Source organism: Sardina pilchardus, chromosome 13 (assembly GCF_963854185.1).
Source record: "Sardina pilchardus chromosome 13, fSarPil1.1, whole genome shotgun sequence".
Classification (NCBI taxonomy): domain Eukaryota; kingdom Metazoa; phylum Chordata; class Actinopteri; order Clupeiformes; family Clupeidae; genus Sardina; species Sardina pilchardus.
The window spans coordinates 22,209,959-22,234,100 of NC_085006.1; the positions used below are offsets into that span (position 1 = coordinate 22,209,959).

The window sequence follows — 24,142 nt, forward strand, 5'->3', positions numbered from 1 at the left end:
GGAAGTCTTCACTTTGCCATGAGATATGGCATACACTACAGTAGATCCATGCCAAATGAGTCTCTTAGTCGTTATCAGTGCTTGGTAAAAGACAAGATAGCAATGACTTCACAGAAGAAGGCACAGAGGAATCGGAGTCCAACTCTGTTGGTAGAGGTCACCATGGCTGGTCGTAATTGAGATGCTTCACATCTCGATGGATTTGTTTTGCAACAACCTGTCATGAAGCTCCAACGCCAATCTTTTTCAAGATTGATTATCCTCTTCCTAAGGGCCATATTCTCTCTCAATATATACATGTCAAGTTTGAACATTTCTCCAAATTAGCGCCTATTTTTAGCCTGGCTAGCACCTACCACTTCTCAAATGAGACTTGGTCTGGCAACCAGACGTTCATTTTTTTGTATTTGAAAAAATGCCCAGATCCGTTCATTGGGCACCACGGATGTCTATCAAATGCGTCTGTGCATAGCTCATCATCGTCTTGCTCTCCCCCCTGTTCTGTGATTGGTCCCCTATCTCAGACAAAAATTAGGGCGGTAGTTTCCAGACTGCCTTAGCAGCATGAATGAAATCACAGCGCAAGGCAGGACGGGAATACCCAGGCTAGCCTATTTCAGAAATTAATCCTCATTTGCATATTTAGTCATTACTTTTAAGAAAACCTGCAATACAAGCAATACTTGTCTTAATCTTTGTGATAAACTGGGAAAGTTTTGTGGTGATATATTAAAAAAAAAAAAAAAAAATGTACCCTATTTACCAGTATTTTCTTGCCTGAGAACAAGGCATTCATTTTTTAATGTAAATATGTATTAACATTGTATAAAATATGTATTAAGGACCTTTTGAACTATCTAAAAATGCAGAATAACAACTTTTAAAAAAAAAATATTTACTCAGACTTTCAACTCGACATATCAACAAATTAGCCTAGGGATAATAGTACACTACTGTTTCTGTCTTTGAAAAAACGGCATGTCTGATATAAGACTGAAAATCACCCCCTCCAAATCAGAAAATATGGGTAAATGATACATTTTCTGAACCCTTAGGGTCATGCCAGTATTTCAGTGTTTGGATTTTGTTTCTCTGATGCTCCCTGGTGCCACAGGATTAAAAGACAAAAGATGACCTAGGCGGAAATGGCAGGAAAATGTGTGTGATTAAAGGTTTGAAGAGCTCCAGGGTTGGCTGTACTTATCCAAAATGTTCACAAAAGGATTTAAATGAAAGCCCAGAGTCTCCCCTTTAAAATGATACCAAACATAACAAAATAAAATATTCCTATATGTCCAATATCATGATCAGATAAGTCAGTGTTCTGCTTGATTTATATGCATTATTTCTTCAACCTATAGTTTACATTATGTGTCATAACTCAAAACAGCTACTCTTGTCAGATGGCCATCATACATCACTGGAAAGCTGAGATTCCAAGCTTTCAGGAAAGGTATGGTAGCCTTTGCCACCTTTTCGGTAACGGTTTCCATAATTTGAGGCCCTGGCTCACGGTCTATTTGCAAATGTGTAGTGTATGAAGTGTCACAGCCGTAGAGTACATGAGAAAATGTATCCCTTTATCATTCCCACAAAATTAGTCTACAAATAGTTTAACTCGAAAGAAAATGCACTTGCATAATGCACTTGCGAATGATGTAAACTGTCGAAATGCATACGCATAATGAAATGTGAGATGCTATTCCCTCAATCACCCAGCAGGGGGCTTCCTACCTCTTTATCCAGAGAGGCCTCCAGGTGCAGAGGCTTGTCGGACATGAGGAACTGCCGCGTTGTCTCGGCCATGGGCTGTGGACCTGGCTTCTCCGGGGCATACTGGACCTTCCTGATAACGAGGCGCACAGAGTTCCTGCGGCACACACACACAAGTGCTGTCAAAACTCCAGGTGCTTTAAGATTACAGCACTATCAGCCGCGTTCAGATGGTGAGTTACAATTCTGTTATGTTCCAGCTTTAAACTACAAATATAGTTAGTACTTTGGTGCTGGCTTATGGCTTATGATGTATGCTGCTTGGCATTTTGTCTGTTATAGTGTGTGCTACTAGCGTTATTATAAGGATGTATGGCTGGACAGAACAGTATCTGTTATGGATCAAGAACCCCCCCGAAATGTCATATTCATAAACATGACGGTGTACTAGTCTAGCGCTAATGCAAATGGGACAACATGCAATCACTCATGAAGCATTTCATACCCACATTTAAAATTCATGGCATCCTGCCCACTCCTATCACATGCAATCAGGCCTGAGCGAGAGTGGCTAACATGCTAATTAAAATCAAATATTCTCAAGGCTGTAGCCTACACACTCAGAGAACCTACTGGGTAATTCTCCTGACACATACATTCAAGCTCAGCCCATCTGTGGGTAGTGAACTCTCTCTCTCTCTCTCCCTCTCTCTCTCTCTCTTTCTCTCTCAGTGTTAGAAAACTAACCCATGCACCTATAATATTTATGCTCTTAATAGTGTGACAGATGTCGAGGGAATTCATCATGTAACAATCCCTTTGCTAAATGTGGCGTAGCGTACTGCGATATTTTCCACATGGATGACAGAACGGTAGGATGACTGTACCTTTTGTGGATTTTTTCCTCAACGTTCTCCGCGCAGAAGGCTTTGACTTCAAAGTCCACCCCACAGGCCTTAGCAGGAGAGAACCGAATATCAGAGAGAAAGAGAGAGAGAGAGAGAGAGAGAGAGAGGGGCACTTCAGTAAAGAGCATCCAATGAGCCGTTGCAGTGTTTCACAGCTACTGAGACCCAGCATGCTAACCATGCCGAGCAAAGCACATGCTCCTCTCATGTGCCATCCCATTTGTGTGTGTGTGTGTGTGTGTGTGTGTGTGTGTCTGTGTGTGTGTGTGTGTGTGTGTGTGTGTGTGTGTGTGTGTGTGTGTGTGTGTGTGTGTGTGTGTGTGTGTGTGTGTGTGCGCGTGTGTGTGTGTGTATGTGTGTGTGTGTGTGTGTATGTGTTGGTGTATGTGTGTAATGTGTGTGTGTGTGTGTGTGTGTGTGTGTGTGTGTGCGTGTGTGTGTGTGCGTGTGTGTGTGTGTGTGTGTGTGTGTGTGTGTGTGTGTGTGTGTGTGTGTGTGTGTGTGTGTGTGTGTGTGTGTGTGTGTGTGTGTGTGTGTGAGTGTGTATATGTGTTGATGCACATGTGTGTGTATGTGTTGGTGTATGTGTGTGTAATGTGTGTGTGTGTGTGTGTGTGTGTGTGTGTGTGTGTGTGTGTGTGTGTGTGTGTGTCTGTGCAGGGCAGATCTGAGGGTACCTTCCCCGTGTCCTCCGGGCCGGGCTGCAGGGTGACTGAGCAGGGCAGGTTGGGAGGAATCTGTGGGTGGAGCACAGACATGAAATGAAATCAGCGCTGCGTTCAGATGAAAGACTACCTCACACGAGAGGTCCTTCATTCTGAAAAGGACGTCTGTTTTGTGGAATTCTGGAAATGGAAACCTTTTCATGTCTGTCTCTCACTTCCACCCAGAGAGGGATTTACGATCAGAGTATAGCGCACGTGTTCAATTCTGGAAAGGGTAGCCTACAGCTACGTAAGCTAAACTCTAGGCCACATCTCTTAACACACATTTCTCACTGATGTTGGGTATCTCATGATGGGATTATCGAAGAGTTCAGTTAAATGGAGCCATGGCGCTTTTGGCAAAGCAACTTGTAGGCCTATTGGGAGTCACCTTGGAATGAAAACCTCAGGATAAAGGAATCAAACAAATAAAATAATCAGTCTTCAATGACCTGAATGAAATACTGTTCCAACAGTTTAAGAGACAGGATTGAGGAGGACCTTGAAGGCAACAACGTTTAGGAATGCTACCCTAGTTTGTTTACCAGTTCCACTCACTACACTTATTTTTATCTCCAATTTATGAATAAGTAAACATACACCAAAAGGGGAGAGCAGAGTACCTCGAAGGTGAAAGGGTACGCATGCTCCCCGAGCTTCTTGATGAGGCGCTCCTGCAGGCGCGTGAGACTTTTCTTCTCCTCGGCCACCGGCGGGAACGCCTGGATGTTGGCCACGAAGAGGTCCTTACGGAACGTCAGGCCCAGAACGTCCAGATCCTCGCGGCCGTAGCGGAAGGCACACGTCAACGTGACGAACACTGGAGAGAGATATGGAGAGAGAATAAGAATAAGAGACGCCGGTGCTTTAAAGTCAGTATTCTTTTACATAATGGGAGATGATATGAATGAGTACATCCCAGCTTTAAATTAATATGGAAATCGGTTGGCACGGCGCAGCGCTCTGTCACGCCGCTGTGACACTGCAGGAAGCATGACAGGAATGGATTGAGGGGCCAACTGGCAGAGCTCTGAATAAGAGCTCAATCAGATGTCACATAAAGGGTTTTATTGTGTTATATAAAGGTTATTCATCAGATGTCATATAAAGGTTTTTCATATAAAGGTTATTCATCTGTTTTTTTCTCGTACCTTTCCTCTCCTTTAAATACTCTGGATCAATTAGAACAACACCATCTGGAAGAGAAGAAGGTAACAAACACAAAATCACATTTACAGTTTTTGCCAATTGATTACACACTAAAAACGAATGCTCATAGGCTCAATACTTAGACTTCTTGTAGCATACCTTACACACTGTGTAACCATAGCTTAACACATTTTATGCTTTTCACTAGGGTTGCAAAATCCTAAGAATTTTCATAGTTGGACATTTTCAATGGGACACACGCACACACACACACACACACACACACACACACACACACACACATGCTAGAAAAAAAATACTGCACAGTATGTTTTCTTTCAACAGCAATTCCTCCGGTAATTGTTTTTTTCTTTTCTGTGTTATTGTTTAGACTTTAGATTGCATTCTCTTGTATTGCATTGATAAGTGTGATTCCATTTTTCTTTATTTCTGTAAGACTGGTTTTTTTTGTTTTGTTTTTTTGTTTTTTAACTTTTGTTGCCAAAAATATCAGCTAATTACTGCAGAAATTCGGTGTGTTGCTGCTTAGCAAGGATTGTTGAGTTTTGATGGCAGTGTTTCATTTTGGCACAGATGTGAGTTGTTTATGTCCTTAAGTGCTACAGTATGTCTTATTTGGCTGTGTGTAAGGTGTTGACATAATGAGCATCAGGCAAAAACTGTAATGCTTTAAGTGTAGCATGTTTTTTTTAAAAAAAAAAAGAGAGAGAGAGAGAAAAGGGATTGAAATGATCAGACGGCGATGATGATCAGACACCTCCACACAGATTTGATAAAAAATGTGTTTAATGAAAACACCATGCTTGTACACATACCGACAGGCTCCACAAGGTCCACATGGTCAACAAAGTCCCTCTTCCCAAGGTAGACTGTGAGCTAAAAGAAGAAAAAAAAGACAACATAAATGTCAAATATTAATGAATAGCACTGATTAGCCCCTCACACACCCTCTCTACCCTTTTCCTAAATGTTCTGCGTACGGAAATAGCCGAAATAGACAAATGATGAGACGGAGCGTGTTAGCTATTCAGCCTTAACCCTCTTAATTTCAGCTCCGGCTGCTCAGTTGGCTGAGTGCGTAATGTGTCTGGCTGATTCGATGTTCTTCAATATTCATTCAGGGCTGGGAGGCTCACCCAAAGACCGGCCTTCTCATCTGTATCTCGTTAAAGACGGCATGAATATCTCGGGAGGACCTTGGTGTGACTCCAGAGAGGGCTGTAACCTCACAGAGGGGTGAGGCTGACACTTTCTCTCTCTCTCTCTCTCTCTCTCTCTCTCTCTCTCTCTCTCTCTCTCTCTCTTTCTCTTGCGAATCACAGAAACTCACCATAATGAACCCAAAAGCAGACACAGTCTGTCACGTAAACTAATTCTCATGGAGACAGAAACACGCTGGCACAAAAACTTGCCACAGAAACCCCAAAATACACGCACGCAGACACACATCTTAGTCGTGCACAATAATACAAACATGACACAATGGACCCATACAAAAACACATTTCTGTCTTTGGCTCATTCCTTGTCACGCACACACCCTTGCACAAATGCATGCACACACAAACACAGACACACACACATACACAAACACACACACACACACACACACACACACACACACACACACACAGACACAACACACACACACACACACACACACACACACACACACACACGTGTGCGCATGCACATACACACGTCAAACACACACACACATACACACACACACACACGGCTCTTTCATATTCTCCTCACGACCACTTCCTCTACAGCGACCCCAGTGCACCCTGTCTCAGCCCCCCACTGCCAGGCCTCTAAAGCAGCGGATCTGACCATCACAGAGCGCCCAGCGGATCTGACCACCACAGAGCGCCCAGCGGATCTGACCACCACAGAGGGCCCCGACACAACGCTGCGATGCTACACAACCTCCGGCCTGTCTCTGCGCTCGACTCCCTGTCCTGGATTCCCACAGTGAATCCCAGAGACAGTTCATCGCCGTGCCAACTTGCTGACCGCCGTCCAAACAATCATGGCTTCGATCTGTCAGCAGGTTGTCTCCGGGAGATGCAAGGACGTCTGTGTGAGAAGGCAGCCTCTTCCGCTCCCTGCTCATCATCATGTGAGTGGACATGCAGTCCTCTGCCTCCTCTTCTCCCCTACTCCTCCTCTCCTCTCCTCTCATCCATTTCCCCATCTCCCCTTCTCCTCTCTTCTCCTTTCCCCTCCTCTCCTCTCATCCATCCCATCTCCCCTTGTCCTGTCCTCTCTTCTCCTCTCCTCCCTTCTCCTCTCCTCTCCGCTCCCCTCCTCTGATCTGCTCTCCTCTTCAAGAGCTCTGACTTTGGGAAAGGCAACTGCTACTGGGCCGGTGTTGGATCTCAGGTATTGATCCAGATTGTTGTGGGCTTAATTAGAAAGGGTAGTTTTGATGGTCAAGTGGAATGTGCCTGACACAGGCTTGTTTCATTTCCATCACTTGACACTTCAAGTATTTGCTGTGCGTTCTGCATGGTTGATTAAGTTCACCTTGCTATCAGAGTAGGGTTGTTGACCTTTAGAGATCAACACAAAGGAGAATAATAGAATAGAATATTACCTTGCCATTGGGACTTGCTTTCTTGAACACCCTGAAAAACAAGGGAAGGAGAGAATAAATAAAAAGGAACCACAGGCCATATTACTTTAGACAAAAGCATCTGCCAAATACCATAAACATAAACATCAACATAAACACAAACATATGCATAAATGTAAACAAACTTTTCAGACAGTAAACTGGTCTAACACAACACAGGTCTCATTCATGTCAGACTACACCTTTACACCTACACCTTAATATTACAAGCATAAGCCCGTCTCCTGGCATGGATCCAAAGGACCTGTTCCAGGTCAAGGCCAAGTTTGTTTCACATTCAGCTACACATACATTTGCGTGCATTAATTTAGCTGATGTTCTCATCCAAAGCAATTTGCAAATAAGGAATAAAATTGTACTGTAGCTAAAGTGCACAAGGACACATTAGAGAGTTACGATAAATACTACGAGCCATATATCAGGTGAATACGTCAGCTATCTCAAACTACAGTGTCCTAAAGCAACATCCAAGGGCACAGTACATTAATCACTCTGCTTGTACCAGGAAAGCCAAAAATGAAACCAAACTAAATAATACAACAGTCCAGACATCATCATTTCTGCATTAGCCTGGCCACGGGGCCCCTTGTCAGGGCAGGGTAGTGGGCATGGTCTGCCCGCAGTCTCCCCAAGGAGCAGAGCGAAATTTACTGCTTCAGTGGCACCGTAACAATCCCAAATCTGAGAGCGGCTCGTTACAAATCAGGGCCATCAGTTACGGTGACAAGAGTCCGCACCAAACAGGGCCCGGGGCTGAAACGAAGCCATAAAGCACTCGCCGTGTCAGAGCCTGAGAACGGGAGTGCTTTAGGAGACATAAAAGCTTACTTTGGAAAGCAAAGTAAGCGCCCCGTGTAAGTTAGAGAGTGCATGTTTTTTATTTTTAATGATGGCTCGACCACTTGTGAAAGGAGATCTCTCTCTCTCTCTCTCTCTCTCTCTCTCGAAGGCTGAAACCATTACAAATTGAATGTCAATGTAATGAGGATGTATTGCTAAGGCAGAGAGAACAACAATGGTTGCCAAGCACATTTTCACAATACAATATTATAATAACAATATTAGATCAATTGTTTTCATCTCTCCTCTGAATATCAAGCCAGGGAAATTATAATTTTTGATTCTCTGTAAGGCTTCTTTCCAAGAAAAATCAGAGGGTAATAATGACATCCCTGCAGCGGCACAAGCGAAATAGATTTTATTAGTATGGTGGTGTGTAATAGCTTGTAATGACCAGGAAACCAAGCCCTCTCACAAACTTTAAAAATCCACACAGTAACTGCAAAACAAAGCCATTAGCTCTCTCTCTCTTGTAATCTTAATATCTCTCTTTCTCTCTCTTGTGATCTCAATAACTCTTGTTCTCTCTCTCTCTCTCATAATCTCAGAACACCCCCCCACCCCACCCCACCCACAAACACACCTCTATCACTTTCACTCACTCACACACACATGCACACACTAAACTGCTCCATCCTTCCACATGAAGAGCCTAAAGAGCCCGCGTCTGCTGGAGTGATAAGCACCAACACCCCTCTTCCTGCAGCAGCAGCATGAGAGCCTGGCCTCTCCCCCGAGTGGCCATTATTAAATAGAGAATCACAGGGAGGGGCCAGTGTGCCATTTTAATTGACCTCCTCTCGGTAACATAATAACAGCTTGCCTGGAATCAGCAGGCTTTTGGAGGGCGACAAGCGCACATAATCTAACAGAGCTTAGAGACGGACAACTCCCTCCAGGAAAAGGATGATGGAAAAATACCCATAGTGTTAGGAGAAAGAACCGCTCCATATGCATGGCGGCAAAACATGTTGTTGCTTGCCAGCATTTATAAATTAAATGTGTTGTGACTACAATTATGTATAAACATTTGTTGAATGCCTTTTATAACTTTGATTGATTTTTAATGAAACCTGTTGCAAGCTCCTAATGCTAATGAACTGCACACAATCAATACATCTAATGCAAACTAATGGAGAGGCACTGTGAGATGAAACTCACATAACTCTTGAAGTAGCTCATGCATTTTCAATTATCAATAATAACTTAACCCCCCCCCCACCACCACTCATCCTCTGAGAGAGACAGAATAGAGAGAAACAGTCTGAGAGATACTGAGAGGAAGACAAAGTGTCTAAGTGGTGTGTGTGTGTGTGTGTGTGTGTGTGTGTGTGTGTGTGTGTGTGTGTGTGTGTGTGTGCGTGCGTGTGTGTGTGCGCACGCGTGCGTGCGTGTGTGTGTGCGCGCGTGCGTGTGTGTGTGCGTGTTTGATTGTGTTAATATGTTGCCATAGTTGCCAAAAAGCATCAGACGATTTGCACACAGTGTGTAGAATGGAGAAAGAGTGATAAGAGAGAGTGATGGGCAGGAGCACCGAGGATGACAAGAGGGAAGACAAAGTGTCAACAGAGAGCTACTGAGCCAAACATGGACAGGAGATGGAGTACAGGTGGAGAGAGGAAGAGGAGGCAAGCAAGAATGGAGTGGTGAAAGAGTGAGAGCCAGAGAGAGGAGAGTAGGATGGAAGGGCAGGCTAGGGTAGAGTAAGAAAGACAGAAGAAGGAGAGTAAGAAAGAGTAGATTAGCCTACACTCATACTGAGAAAAGTTGGAGAACCAGACACAGGAGAGTGTAAGGATGGAGAAAGATGGAGTTGGAGAACCAGACACAGGAGAGTGTAAGGATGGAGAAAGATGGAGTTGGGAACCAGAGATGGTGGAGAAAGATGGCGTTGGGAACCAGACTCATGAGGGTGTAAGGATGGAGAAAGGTGGAGTTAGGAGGCAGACTCAGGAGGGTGTAAGAATGGAGAGTGGTTCTAGGCAGGGACCAGGGTGGGCTAAGGCCACCCAAGCATTAAAGTCAAAGGGTTTTTTTCAGCTGTGCACCTGGGCAGTGTGCAGTTTTCCATTTCTATTTAATCTATTCCTTCATCTGTACACTGACTCTGTTGATGTTGATTAAGTGGACATTTTTTCTGTGCCTACGAGACATACCATAACCTGTAAACTGTCAACAAATCAATATGCTGACGTGCCTGTTATATCTCTAGCCTAAATACTGTATCAGACATGCACTCAAACAGTCACAACTGAACTTCTCAAGCGGTACAAAGCGGTACAAGTCTCTGACATTGTGAATGCATGCCCAGATTGAGCAATGTTGCTAGGCAACCACATAACCGGTTCTGTGTGCTTCGACTGGATGATTAAAGTTCTTAAGAACTGGTGATTAATGTTATGAAGGAATTTGAGGTTGGTATGAGGGAGTGTATTGTGTGTGAGCAACCTACGGTACAAGTTACACTGTATCATCTTCCTGAATCTCAATATTATGATAACAACAAGTCTGGGCAAGTTTCATCGTGTTACTTTAGGCGATACATGGGGGAGGGCAACCAAATAACTGGTTTCATGACCCACAGCCTGCCAAAGGTTAACTTGACAAAACTCAATTCCCTGCCTGATAAACTCAAATATATTTACATCTTTCTAAATCTGCTTTTCCATGTCTCACATGCATAAAATATAGTATAAACACATTTTGCCATTTACTTGCCGGGTCACGATTCAAACAGCTTGTTTCATTTGTCTCCAGAACACATTTACCAATATAGCCTGTTCTGCATCCCTTGTAAACAAGGATGCAATATGAACGTTTGTGGTCTACCGAATAAGCATGAAGTCGAACCTTTAAATGAAAAACACTCAAAAGAATATAAACGCTGTTTACTTTTGACCATCAGAAATGGTCGCCTGTAACCCCGTGATAAAAAGGACATAGCTGAATACAGTATATCTGGCTGATAAATGGAGGTTAACATGCTCTATGTTCACTTGGAGATAACTGGAATATTTCATCAGTCCCCCATTTCAATCCTTTCAAACAAAATCAACCGTAGCGTTCTCAGGTGACGTAATAGACATAGCATTGCTGCTCATCTGCCCATCATCAAAGCCCGCCCAGACAATTTGATTGGTTCGAACAGCTCTTATTCGGGCATAGTTGATCAGACTAAAATGAAGTAGGGGAACCAGAGAGAAGAGTGTGAACATGTGGGGAGACCGCATAGAACAGTCAGATGAGATTTTGACTTTCCACTCCCCTCTTTACCGAAACGTTGTGTGGTTCAGGAACACCACGCACCCAAAAACCTCAACGTACACCATCTCTATAGGGATAAAAACACAGCAAACCTGACAGAAAAAAGAGGGTGATAAACACCCGCCCTTCTCCAGCGACTCTCAGGCCCCAGCTTAATGGCGTCAGGCACCGTTAAACTGCCTCCCTATCCATCAGACCCCCCCTCAGCCCTGCCATACATCAGACTGGGCTTTCTCAAGCTCCTCAGTGGCCCGGGGCGTCTCCTCCTCCTCCTTAAACACTCTGGTTAATGACAGCAGCAGCAGCAGCAGCATCAGGCCCGATCCCTACACTGATAAACTACAAAGTACTTCCTAACATGAGGTCATTTCCTTGGATTGCTGTATGTGCGTCTGTGTGAGACGTTTCAGGACGATACATACTGTACATCGTAAAGTCGTAGGATTTGTGAGTACTCAAGAGCTACTGTAGGTCTCTCAGACATAATAAAGATTTTTCCAGATTTTGCCTGCTGTGCTACTGAGTTTTCAGACAGGACCTGTTGTGTTGCTGTGTTGTTCATGGCACTGGACAACAAATATTGGAAAAAATATTTACTACCGGAAAAAAATAAAACCTTGTGATCATGATTGTCAGTCTCAATCTGAACTCAAAGATAAATTCAGATTTACAGATATATCACCTTGGAATTTGGAGAAACTCTGGAATAGATGTTATTGAATTATGCCAAGCCAATAGGTTACTGATATTACAATGTTTTGCAGAAGATTTGTTTTCATTATCAGGTTGTCAGTAAGGTACATGTTGCACAACAAATTTGAGGAGCTCAGGGTTGGTGACAAATATTAGACATAAAGTAGATCTACTGTAAAAGGCTGGGTTTGTGGGTGAATTCATACAGTATGCTTACTGAATGGTGCTGTCTTGGTGCTTCTCTTGCAGCTGTTGTGAAATTTACATATTTTTGAGGTGATTTGCATGATCAGCAACTTGAAATACAACCAATACGCTTACAAGTCATGCCCAAGCTTTCTCAGATAGACCAACACAGCATTATTTGTGAGCAATATAGTAGGCCTATGCTTAAAATCCAACATAAAATCTATTTAAATAGAATTCTCCACAATAGCATTCGATGCAAAAATCCCAATGCCATTTTCATGACCAGCAGCTTAAAATCCATAAGATACACCCAATATAATGGGGAATTACAAACATATGCTATAATTAAATGAACATGGCATGCACTGTAATACACTGCAAAAACTGCTTGTCTAATATAATCTAACCAACTGTTTTAATCTTATATCAAGATAAAAACAAAATAGTTGGTATTGTTTTCAGCACAAATTTGTCTTGATAAGACTCCTTAAGATAAGTCAAAGTCTTCTTAAATCAAGTCTCAAAATTAAGTCTCAAAATTATCTTTTGAGAGAGCGCAAGGTAGCCTAAGTATTTTCATACTTAAAACAACACTTGGCTAGATTTCATTTTTTGCAGTGTACTAAAATGTAAAAGTGATTCTTGTGATAAGCTGCCCAAAAAACTGAAAAAGAAAATGCAATCAAAAGTTTTCAGAAAGCAAACCCTTTGTTGTAGCCTACAGTGTTATCATACTCTAGTATGGCTATCACCATACAGTACTAAGCTCAATCTTTTGATTGACCCAGCAAACGTGAACAGGAAGCAGGAGAGATAGATGCGTAGGTTTGCAGCCTGAGCTGCAGGGCGAAATCCAAATTGTACCCAGCCTAATCATACTCTTCATTGCAGTGGTGTGTTGACGTAAAGGCCACACTTGTAACTGTCACAGTCAAATGCCTTTTTGGCAATGGTCACTTTATTGGACATAAACTTTGAGTCAACACATCCAGCAGCCTTAACTGACGTGGCGCCAGACCTCCTTCGCCTCATTCATAATAAAACTCACAGCACCAAGACTCGTAAAAGAGGGAGGGGGTCGGATCATGACATCACTATAGAGTGTTAGCGGCATGCTGTGCATGCAAAGAATTGTCTCGGTTTACTAGCGTGACACGCTCACTTGGCCTCTAGCATACAGACCCGTTAGCATCTGCACACCACATCCCTCCATTCTAACATCTCCCATCAAAGTAACCATGAAGACCCTGACAGTGCAGGCAGAAATTAACTCAAAGGAAAAGGACTATCTGCATGCCACCGGGAGCGCCCTTCCTATCTAAATTATGGTTGACATGGCAACACCAGATGTCTTTTGTCTTAACACCCAGTTATATTTTTTCCCCTCCGCCTCCTAATTAGGAATAATCTCCAGGCCGTGTTAACTACCACATTACACACTTTACTGTCGGCCGTGTCAGGTTTAATATCTTAGCTGGTTTTATTTGCCCTGTTGCTATGCTCGTGCCTGGGCACGGCGCTGCTGAGCTGGGACTCCGTGGGCCTGTCTGTCTGGATGTTAAAACACTATTGTGTTGCTAGCCTAGCTGCCTTCCAAGAATTATGATGTGACGACCGGGGCTGGCCAAGCGTGCTGTAAATGCAGTTGCCGAACAAAACAGAGCTAGCGTGTTTCCAAAATAAAGGCAGCCGTGATGACAGGGTCTTCTGTTCCTTTTTCAGCCCTAACAACAACACATCTGGCACGTGCCTGTCTGTGTTTTTTTATTTTAAAACAAAAAGTAATGTGCACAACAAAACAAATTATAAAAAAGAATTTTCCCTTCTTAATATGTGTGTGCGTGTGTGTGTCTGTGTGTGTGTCTGTGTGTGTGTGTGTGTGTGTGTGTGTGGTGCATCTGTAAAAGTTTTATGCTGCTTTAGGGAACAGCTGTGCCAGGGTGTCGTTTGAACAGTTTAATTTCTCTTTCATTGTTGTTATTGTTGTTGTTGTTGTTGTTGTTAGTCCAGTTGTGCTCTTCCATCTGCTTTTGCGGGGTGTAAATCCACAGGCTGATGTCGGCCGGGGTGAGTCACTCACATCTCTCTCATGTCTGTGTGTTTCCAAGAGGGGGACATCTGCTCAGCCCAGGGCCCACCGCCAACACCTGTGACATGGCATGCATTCAACTGTCCCTGTCTGGAAGCCTTCTCTCTCCCATGCCAGGCTTACTGGTTCAATTATGCCCCCCCCCCCCCACACACACACACACACACCCGTCCCATCTTCCACACTACCCCCCACACCACCATAATGGCCGTCAATTGGGCACGGCTTGCCCCGACAGATGGACGGTTTAGAAATGGACGGTGGTCTCCTTTCGTGAACCCCAAGACCACGGCGTCATTTTGGCACTCAGAGGAGACAAACCACCATATCATTTCAAATTCAACCAGCTGCCCACAGCTGAGGAAACGCACTGTGAAATGAGATGAGGTTTTTCGAAATGTCTTGGTTTCATGGATATCAGTATTGATTTTTTTGGGAGGGGGGGCTGGTATTTATTCCATGCAGAGGGCTTGATTAGGAAACAAAGGCATTAGGCACTTTTGAGCAAATCAATATGATTACTGTGCAGTGATCAGATATGTTACACAATTAACTTAAAACCCTCTGCCACAGAGGTGGTGTTTTTTCCTTCGAGTGAGCTTGACATTTCATCTGTATGGCTTCGGCGCTGAAGCCGCTACGAGGATTTGTCTGCGAGGCTGCGTTATCTCTGATTCTAATCAGAAGGTTTCTTCTTCCACAACAAATGTATTGCTGGGTGTATTTCCCGGCTCCTGGCTGTCAAAAGGCTTTACCGCGATTCGCAGAAAAAAAAGAAAAAAAAAACATTTGCACGGCATTTGCACTGTGACTAAAGCCCCGATGCGCAGCATCTGTTGAGCAATTCCTCTTCTTTGACTGAACGCTGCCGTCTCAACTCATTCAGCTGCTGGGTTTGTGTTGTGTGTGAATGAATTATACATCATTCCATTAGTCGAATCCACAAGCCTCTCCCAGCGCTATGCTCTCGCGGCTCTCGAACTTTCAATCTGGAAATGGTTAGGGGTGGAAGGAAATCGAGTTGTTGTTTGATGGATGCTTGTCAGTCAGGGGTGTCTCGCAGCTCTTTCCCAAGGAGGAGGAAGAGAGGGATGAGGAGGAGAAGCTGAACAGATGTCATGATGTGGGATGATTACAAATAATGAAGGCTTCAAGGTTGTTGCTGGTTTCTAAATAAATCACACTAAACTGAGTGTGTTGCGAATGCACAGGGCACCATAGTGTCATATCAAGTAGAAAATGTACTGTAGATTCTGGTAAGCGATGTTTATCTTTTTGAATCATCTAATTAAGTTCTAGCACAGTGGTTCTCAAACTGGTGGTACACAGACTCTCTGTTGAGGTACTCTGGGAGTCTCCAAGATATTTTATTTTATGACAAAATAATCACTTCAAATGAAATATATATATATATATATATATATATATATGTATACACACTTTAAACTACTTTGTATCTTTCTTGTTTTTAAAAAAACAAAACAAAGCAAAACAGTACAATGTAAAATATATTGAAATTGGCTTAAGCTACTGTATTTCAATGCTGGTCATACTGGTTCTAGCATATCCACTAGGTGGTCTTTCCTATTGTAAGAAAACCATGCACAACACCTGCCATTAAACCACTGAAACCATGCCACTAATTCCCAACCTCCAAACACACCTCTCACACATCTGTGAACAACACTGAAACCTTATCAATAAAAAGCAAACCAAACAAGGCATGAATAAGACACCTCATAGCAGAGCCTCAACACACAGCGGTTGTCTCAAAATGCTCTGTGATTTCTCTGTGAAAAAAAAAACAGCAGCAGGAGCGAAAGCTGCCAACACACAATGCATGCATGGCTAAAATCCTTGAGAAAAAATGTGTGAGGGAGCGGGGGGGTCACGGGGGCATTGGAGCAGCAGGGGAGGACTTAGAGTCATGTTGCCCACGCCAGAGGCCTGGCCTGTACTGATAGCCCTCTAAAAAAACAAATCCCATACAAGGACAGTCCAAAGCATGATGATGGTCCAAACAGACTGGCGCTGTGAAAGTATCATTGCTTTACCCAGGGTTGCGGTGCATTACATTCACCATACAAGACCTATTGATCAATTTGATCCAGAACAATCTTAACCTGATTTAGGTCACTAACAAGAACCGTTGTTTGTGTTTCAAATAAGCACACCCCCCCACCCCCAGGCCTCTGTAGTTTGCATTATGAGGAAAGGAATACAAAAAAAGGTTTGGCGTCATTGTTCTATTAATTTCATTCTCTCTCATTCTCTCTCTCTCTCTCTCTCTCTCTCTGACCCACATTCCGCCTCATTTAAAGAAACCACTGCAGAGTTTTGGTTTCGCTCGGAGAAGGTGCGGGGGCTGAGCATCTTCAAAGGGCCAGACAGAAGCGCATGTGTAGCATTTGATCCTTTCCTCCTGTGGGGGTGGAGAGGAGAGCAGAGGATAAAGAGAGAGGAGGGGAGGAGAGGAGGAAAGGAGAGGAGAAGAAAGGAGCAGGGAGGGGTGGGTTGGCTTCACATTTCTGAAATAATTTATCAGAGGGCTAAGTGGATTCATGCTAAATCCCGAGACTCATTTAAAGAGACATGAATGTTTAATGAGGGGCTATAACATTTTGGACCAAAATCACTGACTGTAACTCAGTGATGGGCCTACGCTTGATCGGATGAGTCAGAAAATAGAATGACTGATACCACTTATTATGCTCTGTTCCCTAATATTGGGTTCTGTTCAGTTGTTTGGTTATTTCTTGTTGCCACAGACTCATTTAATTGCATTTGACTGTTTATTGTTCAGCCTCATGTGAGGTTCAAGGACAAATAGATAGATAGATACTTTATTGATCCCCAAGGGGAAATTCAAGATATTACTGTATATTAAAGCCCTGCAAAAGAAATCCCCCCTCAAATTTGAACTGAAATAATATTTACTTGTCAGATAATGTTTCAGAGATTTGGTATTGTTCTGAGGTGCGTTCAAATTCCTTGAACAGAGGCGAATGTTCACAACGATCATGCTTATATGAACAGATAAATGTGAACGATTTTGTGCAAACATTCCATCTCAATGGCAACTCTGAACTCAAAACTACCTCCTCAAACTGTTTGCGAGTGTATGCGGAAAACTGAGGGCAAACAGAAAATTTGGCTGTTTGCAAATTTGAATGCACCCCTGGGTATGTTGTGGTATGTATCACAGAGTCTGGTTGAGATCTGACATGGATGTGTGCATTCACAAATGTTAAAGGAACACTTTACCGTTTTTCATATTAAACTACGTTATTCCCTTAACTAAGACGAGTTGATACATACCTCTCACGTTTCAATGCGTGCACTCACTGGCTCTGGCGCGTTAGAAGGGACCAAACACCGCCATATTTTCCCTATTAAAATACAGTTACACGAGTAGTCACACGACCAAGTAGGTAAGAAAAAGGGATAACTATATTGTGTGGCGGAATAACACTTGGGAGCACTTAGACTCGGCGCAGTAATATCCTCACTCCAAAGTGAAACTGAAAGTACTAGAGTGATGATATTACTTCGCCGAGTTGAAGTGCTCCCAAGTTCGCTATTTGTTTATCCAGCAAATAACGATGTCCACAGACAAGGTATGTTGCATGATTTAATGAAAGTATGATGTATTGCGACATGGAAGCAAGTCAGATTTGTAGTTTCTGAATTGATGTCTCATTCCATCGTACTACAGAACTGTTACCTAATCTGGTAAACTTACATACTGTAGTGCGGTTATAGCCGATAGAGGGCCGCGAAGCGAATGCAGAGGTGCTGTTCACCCTGTTACGAGTTGATGAGCCGCTGAAATGATTTTGGGTACATTATTTTAAGGTACAAAAAAACTCTTTAGTGTTGCTTTAAGCTATTCTGACTGCACCTCAGGTCCACCTTTGGCCCAGATGTGGGCCACGTCCTCTGCAGGCTCTTGTGCGGTGTGTTTTGGCTCGGGAGGATGATTAATGGCCCTCCTCACCCCTCACTTCATCACACGGCCGAGGCAAAGTGTGAGGGCTCTCCGCCCGCTGATTTATCTCAGCATTAGAATAGCTTCATAACCACGCGCTGATAACCCACATTGACATTTATTATGTCTCCGTGGCAACTTCGCCTGCTCCACTACGCCACTACGCCGCTACCCAGTCGACCACCGCCACTCCAGTGGAAGACAGAACCGATTCATCAGCTGTGGAGGTGTTGAATCCGAGAGACGTTTCAAAGTCATCTTGGATTTCTGCTTCATAAAACACACTGATGTGGACAACCATAACTTAAATTATAGAACGCCAACTGTCTTTTGCCGTATTGTAAACAACAACGACAACAAAAACAGACAAGGCGAGATCTTTCCTGCTATCTTGCGTGAGATCACAGTTGACTCACAAGTTCCAGGAAGCTTTCTCAACCTGAATGTGTTTTGTTCCCCCCCCCGCCCTCACTCTCTTTTCCCTGTCATAATAGGCAGGCAAACATGCAGTCAGGCCTTTCAGAGTGTGCATATGAATTTTTAAATAAGTGGCACCACAGCGTAATGCACAGAGAAGCCCTCCCTGCACAATTTCCTATGCTGAGTCGACGCATCTTCCGTGCTGAATCGCTCTCTGTGTTATCGTCAGGGGGGTTGGGGTGCTGGGGGGAGAAGGGGGGTGGGGGGGGGGGGTGAAAGTGTGGGGAGCAGTGTGAGTGTGTGTGTGTGTGTGTTCGAAACACTGTTTTGTCATTTTCACTTAGCATCTGAGTGTTGCTCTTTAGCAGAATGGAAACAAAGACAGTTCAGAAATGCTGCATGAAATTTGAGAGGACCTTGAGACAGTTAGGTCCTGAGAAGACAGATTATTCCTGGCATAATTTTATGCCTCACTTGATAGATTAAGGAGATGATACCACTTTGAGCCAAGCTAACAAAACGCATGTAACATTGTCGTCTTCCCTGGAGCAGTACAAGAAGACAGTCGAGCAGTAGGTGTAATCGAGAGATAAGGCAAACCCTATTGAGTAATTACAAACTGTCAATAGATTTGATCTGAGACTAACAAGGCACCTTTAGAAAAATACAAAGGTTCATTAACTGACTTGTCTGGATTGACCCCCCTGTGAGACTTTGCACCGATCGGGGGGAATTGATTTCATTTCGGGTGAGTGTCTCACCCTCCTCGTCTCCACTCCCTCCCACCACCACCACCCCCGTCATCCCCACCACCACCGCCCACCGCACCAGCTCCACCACCACCACCACCCCCGTCATCCCCACCACCACCGCCCACCGCACCCGCTACACCACCACCGCCGCCTTGGCTGCCGCCTCTGGTCGTTTCTGCAGACCCCAGCATTGGATTTAGATCTGATGTTACCATGATCACCATCCTCATCATCTCTGGTGTCATGTCTCATAGTGGGTATCAGTGTAGCAGAGAACCCCCCCCCACACCCCACCCCACACACACACACACACACACACACATACTCGGATACTGTACCACCACCACCACCACTGCCATCCCTGTGAGAAGTAGTGGTCATATAAACCAGGCCACACAACTATGGAGAGAGAGAGCGAGCTTGTGTAATTATGTTTGTGTGTGTGTGTCTATCTGTGTGTGTGTGTGTGTGTGTGTGTGTGTGTAAGAGAGAGAGAGAGAATAAGAGAGAGTCCATCCCCTCTGAACTCAAACAAGAGCTATAGGGAGGGCAGAGTGGAGAGGAGGTGAGAGAGGGGAGGAAGTGGAGGAGGAGTACCGGGAGCCCAAAGGATGACTGGGTCTGTCTGTTTAATAAGCAGGGCACGACCGGGCACATCTCTGCGCATGCCATCAGTGCCCTGTGAGTGTGTGTGTGTGTGTGTGTGTGTGTGTGTGTGTGTGTGAGAGAGAGAGAGAAGCAGAGAGAGAATGTGTGTGTGTGTGTGTGTGTGTGTTTGAGTGTGTGTGTGTGTGTGTGTGTGAGAGAGAGAGAGAGAGGATGTGTGTGAGAGAGGGAATGTGTGTGTGTGTGTGTGTGTGTGAGAGAGAGAGAGGGGGAATTTGTGTGTGTGTGTAGGCCTTTACGCTCCTATCCACTGAATTTCAATGGGTGGCCATGACAGGGAACAGAGGAGCACCACACGGAGAAAAGAACAGAGGATGAAAGAGAGGAAGAGCGAAGGATTGAGAGAGGACAGGAAAGGAGAGAAAAGAGAGGAAGAGGCTGGGGGGGATGGGAGGGTGCTAGAGAGGAGAGGAGATGTCTGAATTAAAGAGGATGGAGGGAAAGAGAACAGACAGAGGAAGAGTGGGAGAGGCGCAAAGGATTCCAGAAGATACATGGAGAGGAGGATTAACCAATCAGAGGAGAGGAGAGTTGGAGACACTATGGAGGACCACAGACTAGATAACACGGAAGAATGGAGAAGAGAGGAGAGAAGGAGTAAAGGAGAGAGAGAGAGGAGAGGGAACAAATAAGGGAAGAGAGAGAAGAAATAAGGAAATAAGAGAGGCAACAAATAAGGAAAGAGAGAAGAGAAGGAAGAAGTGAAAGAGAGAGAGAAGAGAACAAATAAGGAAAGAGAGTGAAGGGGAGAGGAAGAGTGAGAGAGAAGACACTAGTGGGAATAAATGACAACAGAGAGAGAGGAGAGAGGGAAGGATGCTAGGAGGGGAACGAGAGAAGAAACCAAAGAGAAAAGAGGAGAGGGAACTAATTAGGAAAGAAAGAGAAGGGGAGAGGAAGGGTTAGAGAGAGGGGATAGAGAATAAACGAGTGAAACAGAGACAAGGGCCGAGGGAAGGCTGAGAGAGAAGGAGGGATGAGAGAGAGGAGAGGGAATAAACGAGAACACAGAGACAAGGGGCTAGTAGGGAAGACTGAGAGAGAAGGAGGGATGAGAGAGAGGAGAGGGAATAAACGAGAACACAGAGACAAGGGGCTAGTAGGGAAGGCTGAGAGAGAAGGAGGGATGAGAGAGAGAGAGGTGTGGAAGAGAGGAGCGCTCAGGAGGCGAGCAGAGTGGAAAACAGTCGAGCACAGACGCGGTGATCCGTGACGGCAGCAAGCCTGCCCTGCATGCATTACATCTGCTTATGTAAGACAGCCAGCCAGGGGCTCCTCCTCCTCCTCCACCACCACCACCAACACCACCAACACCACCCCACGCAGGCTCCACAAGAGCTGCTACAGACAAACACACACAGAGAGATGGATGGAGGGTGGAGGGAGAGGGAGAGAGAGGAAGAGAAAGGACAAACAGAAAGACAAATGGAGATGTGTGAGCCACGAACAACAGGATGAAACAGAGCCTGTGCCAGTGAAAGTCAGAGAGAGAGAGAGAGAGAGAGAGAGAGAGAGAGGGGAGGAGAGAGAGAGAGGTACTGTAATCAGAGTGGCAGAGAGAAAGAGGAGAGAGAGCAGGGGAGAGAGAGAGAGAGACTGCTAGAGCTAATGCTGATGTCCATCAGGGCCTGTGGTCAGTTCTGTCCATTAGCAGCGAAAGATGATGCTAAACTGCTCCACATTTTCAAAGGGGTGTGAGAAGGCCCGCCCTCCCTCACTCAGTCTCTCTCTCTCTCTCCCTGTCCTCTCTATCTCTCTCTCCCTCCTCTGCCTCTCCCTGTCCTCTCTACTGTATCTCTCTCTCTCCCTCCTCTGCCTCTCCCTTCCTCCCCTCTTCCTGAGTGCCAGGCTTGGTGGAGGCGCTGGGGAGCGCAGGGTGGTTTATTGGCACCGCCTGGAGACGCTCTCACTGCGAGGAGGAGGGATTTTCCCCTCGGAGAGGATATGTGTGTCAGAGGACCTCTAAGCTGCCAGCGAGCTCGCTTTGAGCCCTTCAAACTTGCTGGCTTGTTGATTTGGCCTTATGGGGAGCTTTCTCTATACGTACACACACACATACAGACAGACACACACACACACACACACACACACACACAGATACATACAGTACATCGCCCAAATGTTTGGCAAGCGTTCTGATACACACACACACACACACACACACACACACAGAATTTAATATCTGGTCCACAAAGAAGGGCATAATAAGGCATGACAATCCTCCTGGGAGAAATCCCCCCTTTGAATGAAAGCTGATTTGCAATGGTGTCTGTTATATTGCTTCTGTGACCTATCTGGGGCGACTGGACTGTATGTTCACTGCTCAGACAGAAAAGTGATTGACACATGATGACAGAAGTCCTGATAAGAGTGATAACAACGCAGTGGGATCTAATTTACAGGTGCTGACATGAGCTGCATATCAGTGAAGGCCCCTCATTCACCTGCACGCATTTCAATTTAGTCCAGAGGCTAATATCTAGAAAGTTCCGACTGCTCTCTGGTTGGTAACACTTGCTATGGATAGGGTAGACATAAAGGTAACCTATCCATATACTATGAAATGTTTTTCACAATGCCTATAAAAACACTAAATAACATATTTCTAAAAAAAAACATTTATTGATGCTAACTGACTTGGAATATTCTCTAATGTTACAAAACATTCTGTCCTGTCCGCTCCGACCCCGTGTAAGAACTGACGGACTGATTCATGCTGTTGTCGGTAGCTGACACACTCAGTCTTAGCGGGCGTCTCCATTGGCCATATGAAGGGTCTGTGACAGGCGAATCTTCCACATGACAACCGTCATAAGTCTCTGAGCCGCCCTCCTAGTCCGAGGGTCTGTCACTGGCTGTCACCCTCACTGTTAGACCCGAGCCACAAATGTTGGATGTTGGATGTGGATTCATGCACACACACACACACACACACACACACACACACACACACCGATGTCCGACAGCCACTCTCTCTACACACACACACACACACACACACACATCGAGGGCCTACAGTCATGCTCTACCACCTCATCAGTCCATCCGCACAGATTTCAGCACACACACACACACACACACACACACACACACACACACACACACACACACACACAGAAAGTGTATCATTCAAAACACTCTCTCTCACACACACACAGAAAGTGTATACAAACACTCTCTCTCTCTCACACAAACACACACACACACACACAGACACACACATGGAGTGGTGTGTTACGGGGGTAGGTCAGGTAACAGGGAGCACTGGGGCTCTGGAGGATAGATGGGGTCTGAAGATGGATGAGTGTTTGTGGATGGATGGATGGGCAGTGACACTCAGTAACACTCTCTATGAATCCCAATGGCTGTTGTCCTCAGTCCATCCTGAGTCATCCCCCCTCCCCGTCACACACACACACACACATACTGCGCCAGTGCTTTGAGAGTTCATGACACCCATACACTATGATTTTATTCTGTATAGAAGAGACAACACACAGCTTTGCCTTCACTTTCTGTTGAGACCACAACAACAAGACTGTACATATTTCCTCATGTACATGTACTGCTTAGGAAGAAGCTTTTATATTAAGAATTATATCATCATTATATTATTTTTGAATATAAACAGTATGTTCTGTGTACTAAATCAGACAGAGACAACGGTATTTGGCTTGTTTAGTTTGAGCTTCTACTTGCTGAGACTATAACAGCCCCTGATATTAAACCACCTGTCATTCTGAATGACCTGGCTCATTCATTTAATACGTTTCACATGGTCTTCTAGGTTCAGGACACACACATAATGTACACACACACACACACACACACACACACACACACACAGCTGTGAGGTGGGTGGGTGGGAGCTGAGACCTGACAGGTCACTTAGCATGATGCTGACCCAAGCCTGACAGCTCTAATGGCCCCCCTGAGACAGGGGTCAGAGGTCGCCAGAACCCATGCAGTGATTTGTCCCTGCATATAGCCGAGTCGCAGCAGCGACATGGTCGTTTGTATTGTTCTCTCGTGTTTATTTGTCTGTTTATCTATCTATCTATTTATATATTTATGAGGCCGCATACGAATTAGGATTCTCTGATTAT

The 24,142-nt window shown here is 44.7% G+C and overlaps 1 protein-coding gene across 1 annotated transcript in view; it reads right to left on the reverse strand.

The window, feature by feature from the left end:
* arrb1 (arrestin, beta 1) overlaps nt 1–24,142 on the reverse strand; it is a 44,738-nt gene that overhangs the window by 12,929 nt on the left and 7,667 nt on the right. The window contains exons 2-8 of the mRNA XM_062552888.1: nt 7,097–7,127; nt 5,311–5,371; nt 4,477–4,521; nt 3,949–4,145; nt 3,299–3,358; nt 2,601–2,668; nt 1,735–1,870 (exon numbers count right to left, since the gene is read on the reverse strand). Coding sequence (XP_062408872.1) covers nt 1,735–1,870; nt 2,601–2,668; nt 3,299–3,358; nt 3,949–4,145; nt 4,477–4,521; nt 5,311–5,371; nt 7,097–7,127 — 598 coding nt within the window. The remainder of the gene's footprint in view (nt 1–1,734; nt 1,871–2,600; nt 2,669–3,298; nt 3,359–3,948; nt 4,146–4,476; nt 4,522–5,310; nt 5,372–7,096; nt 7,128–24,142) is intronic.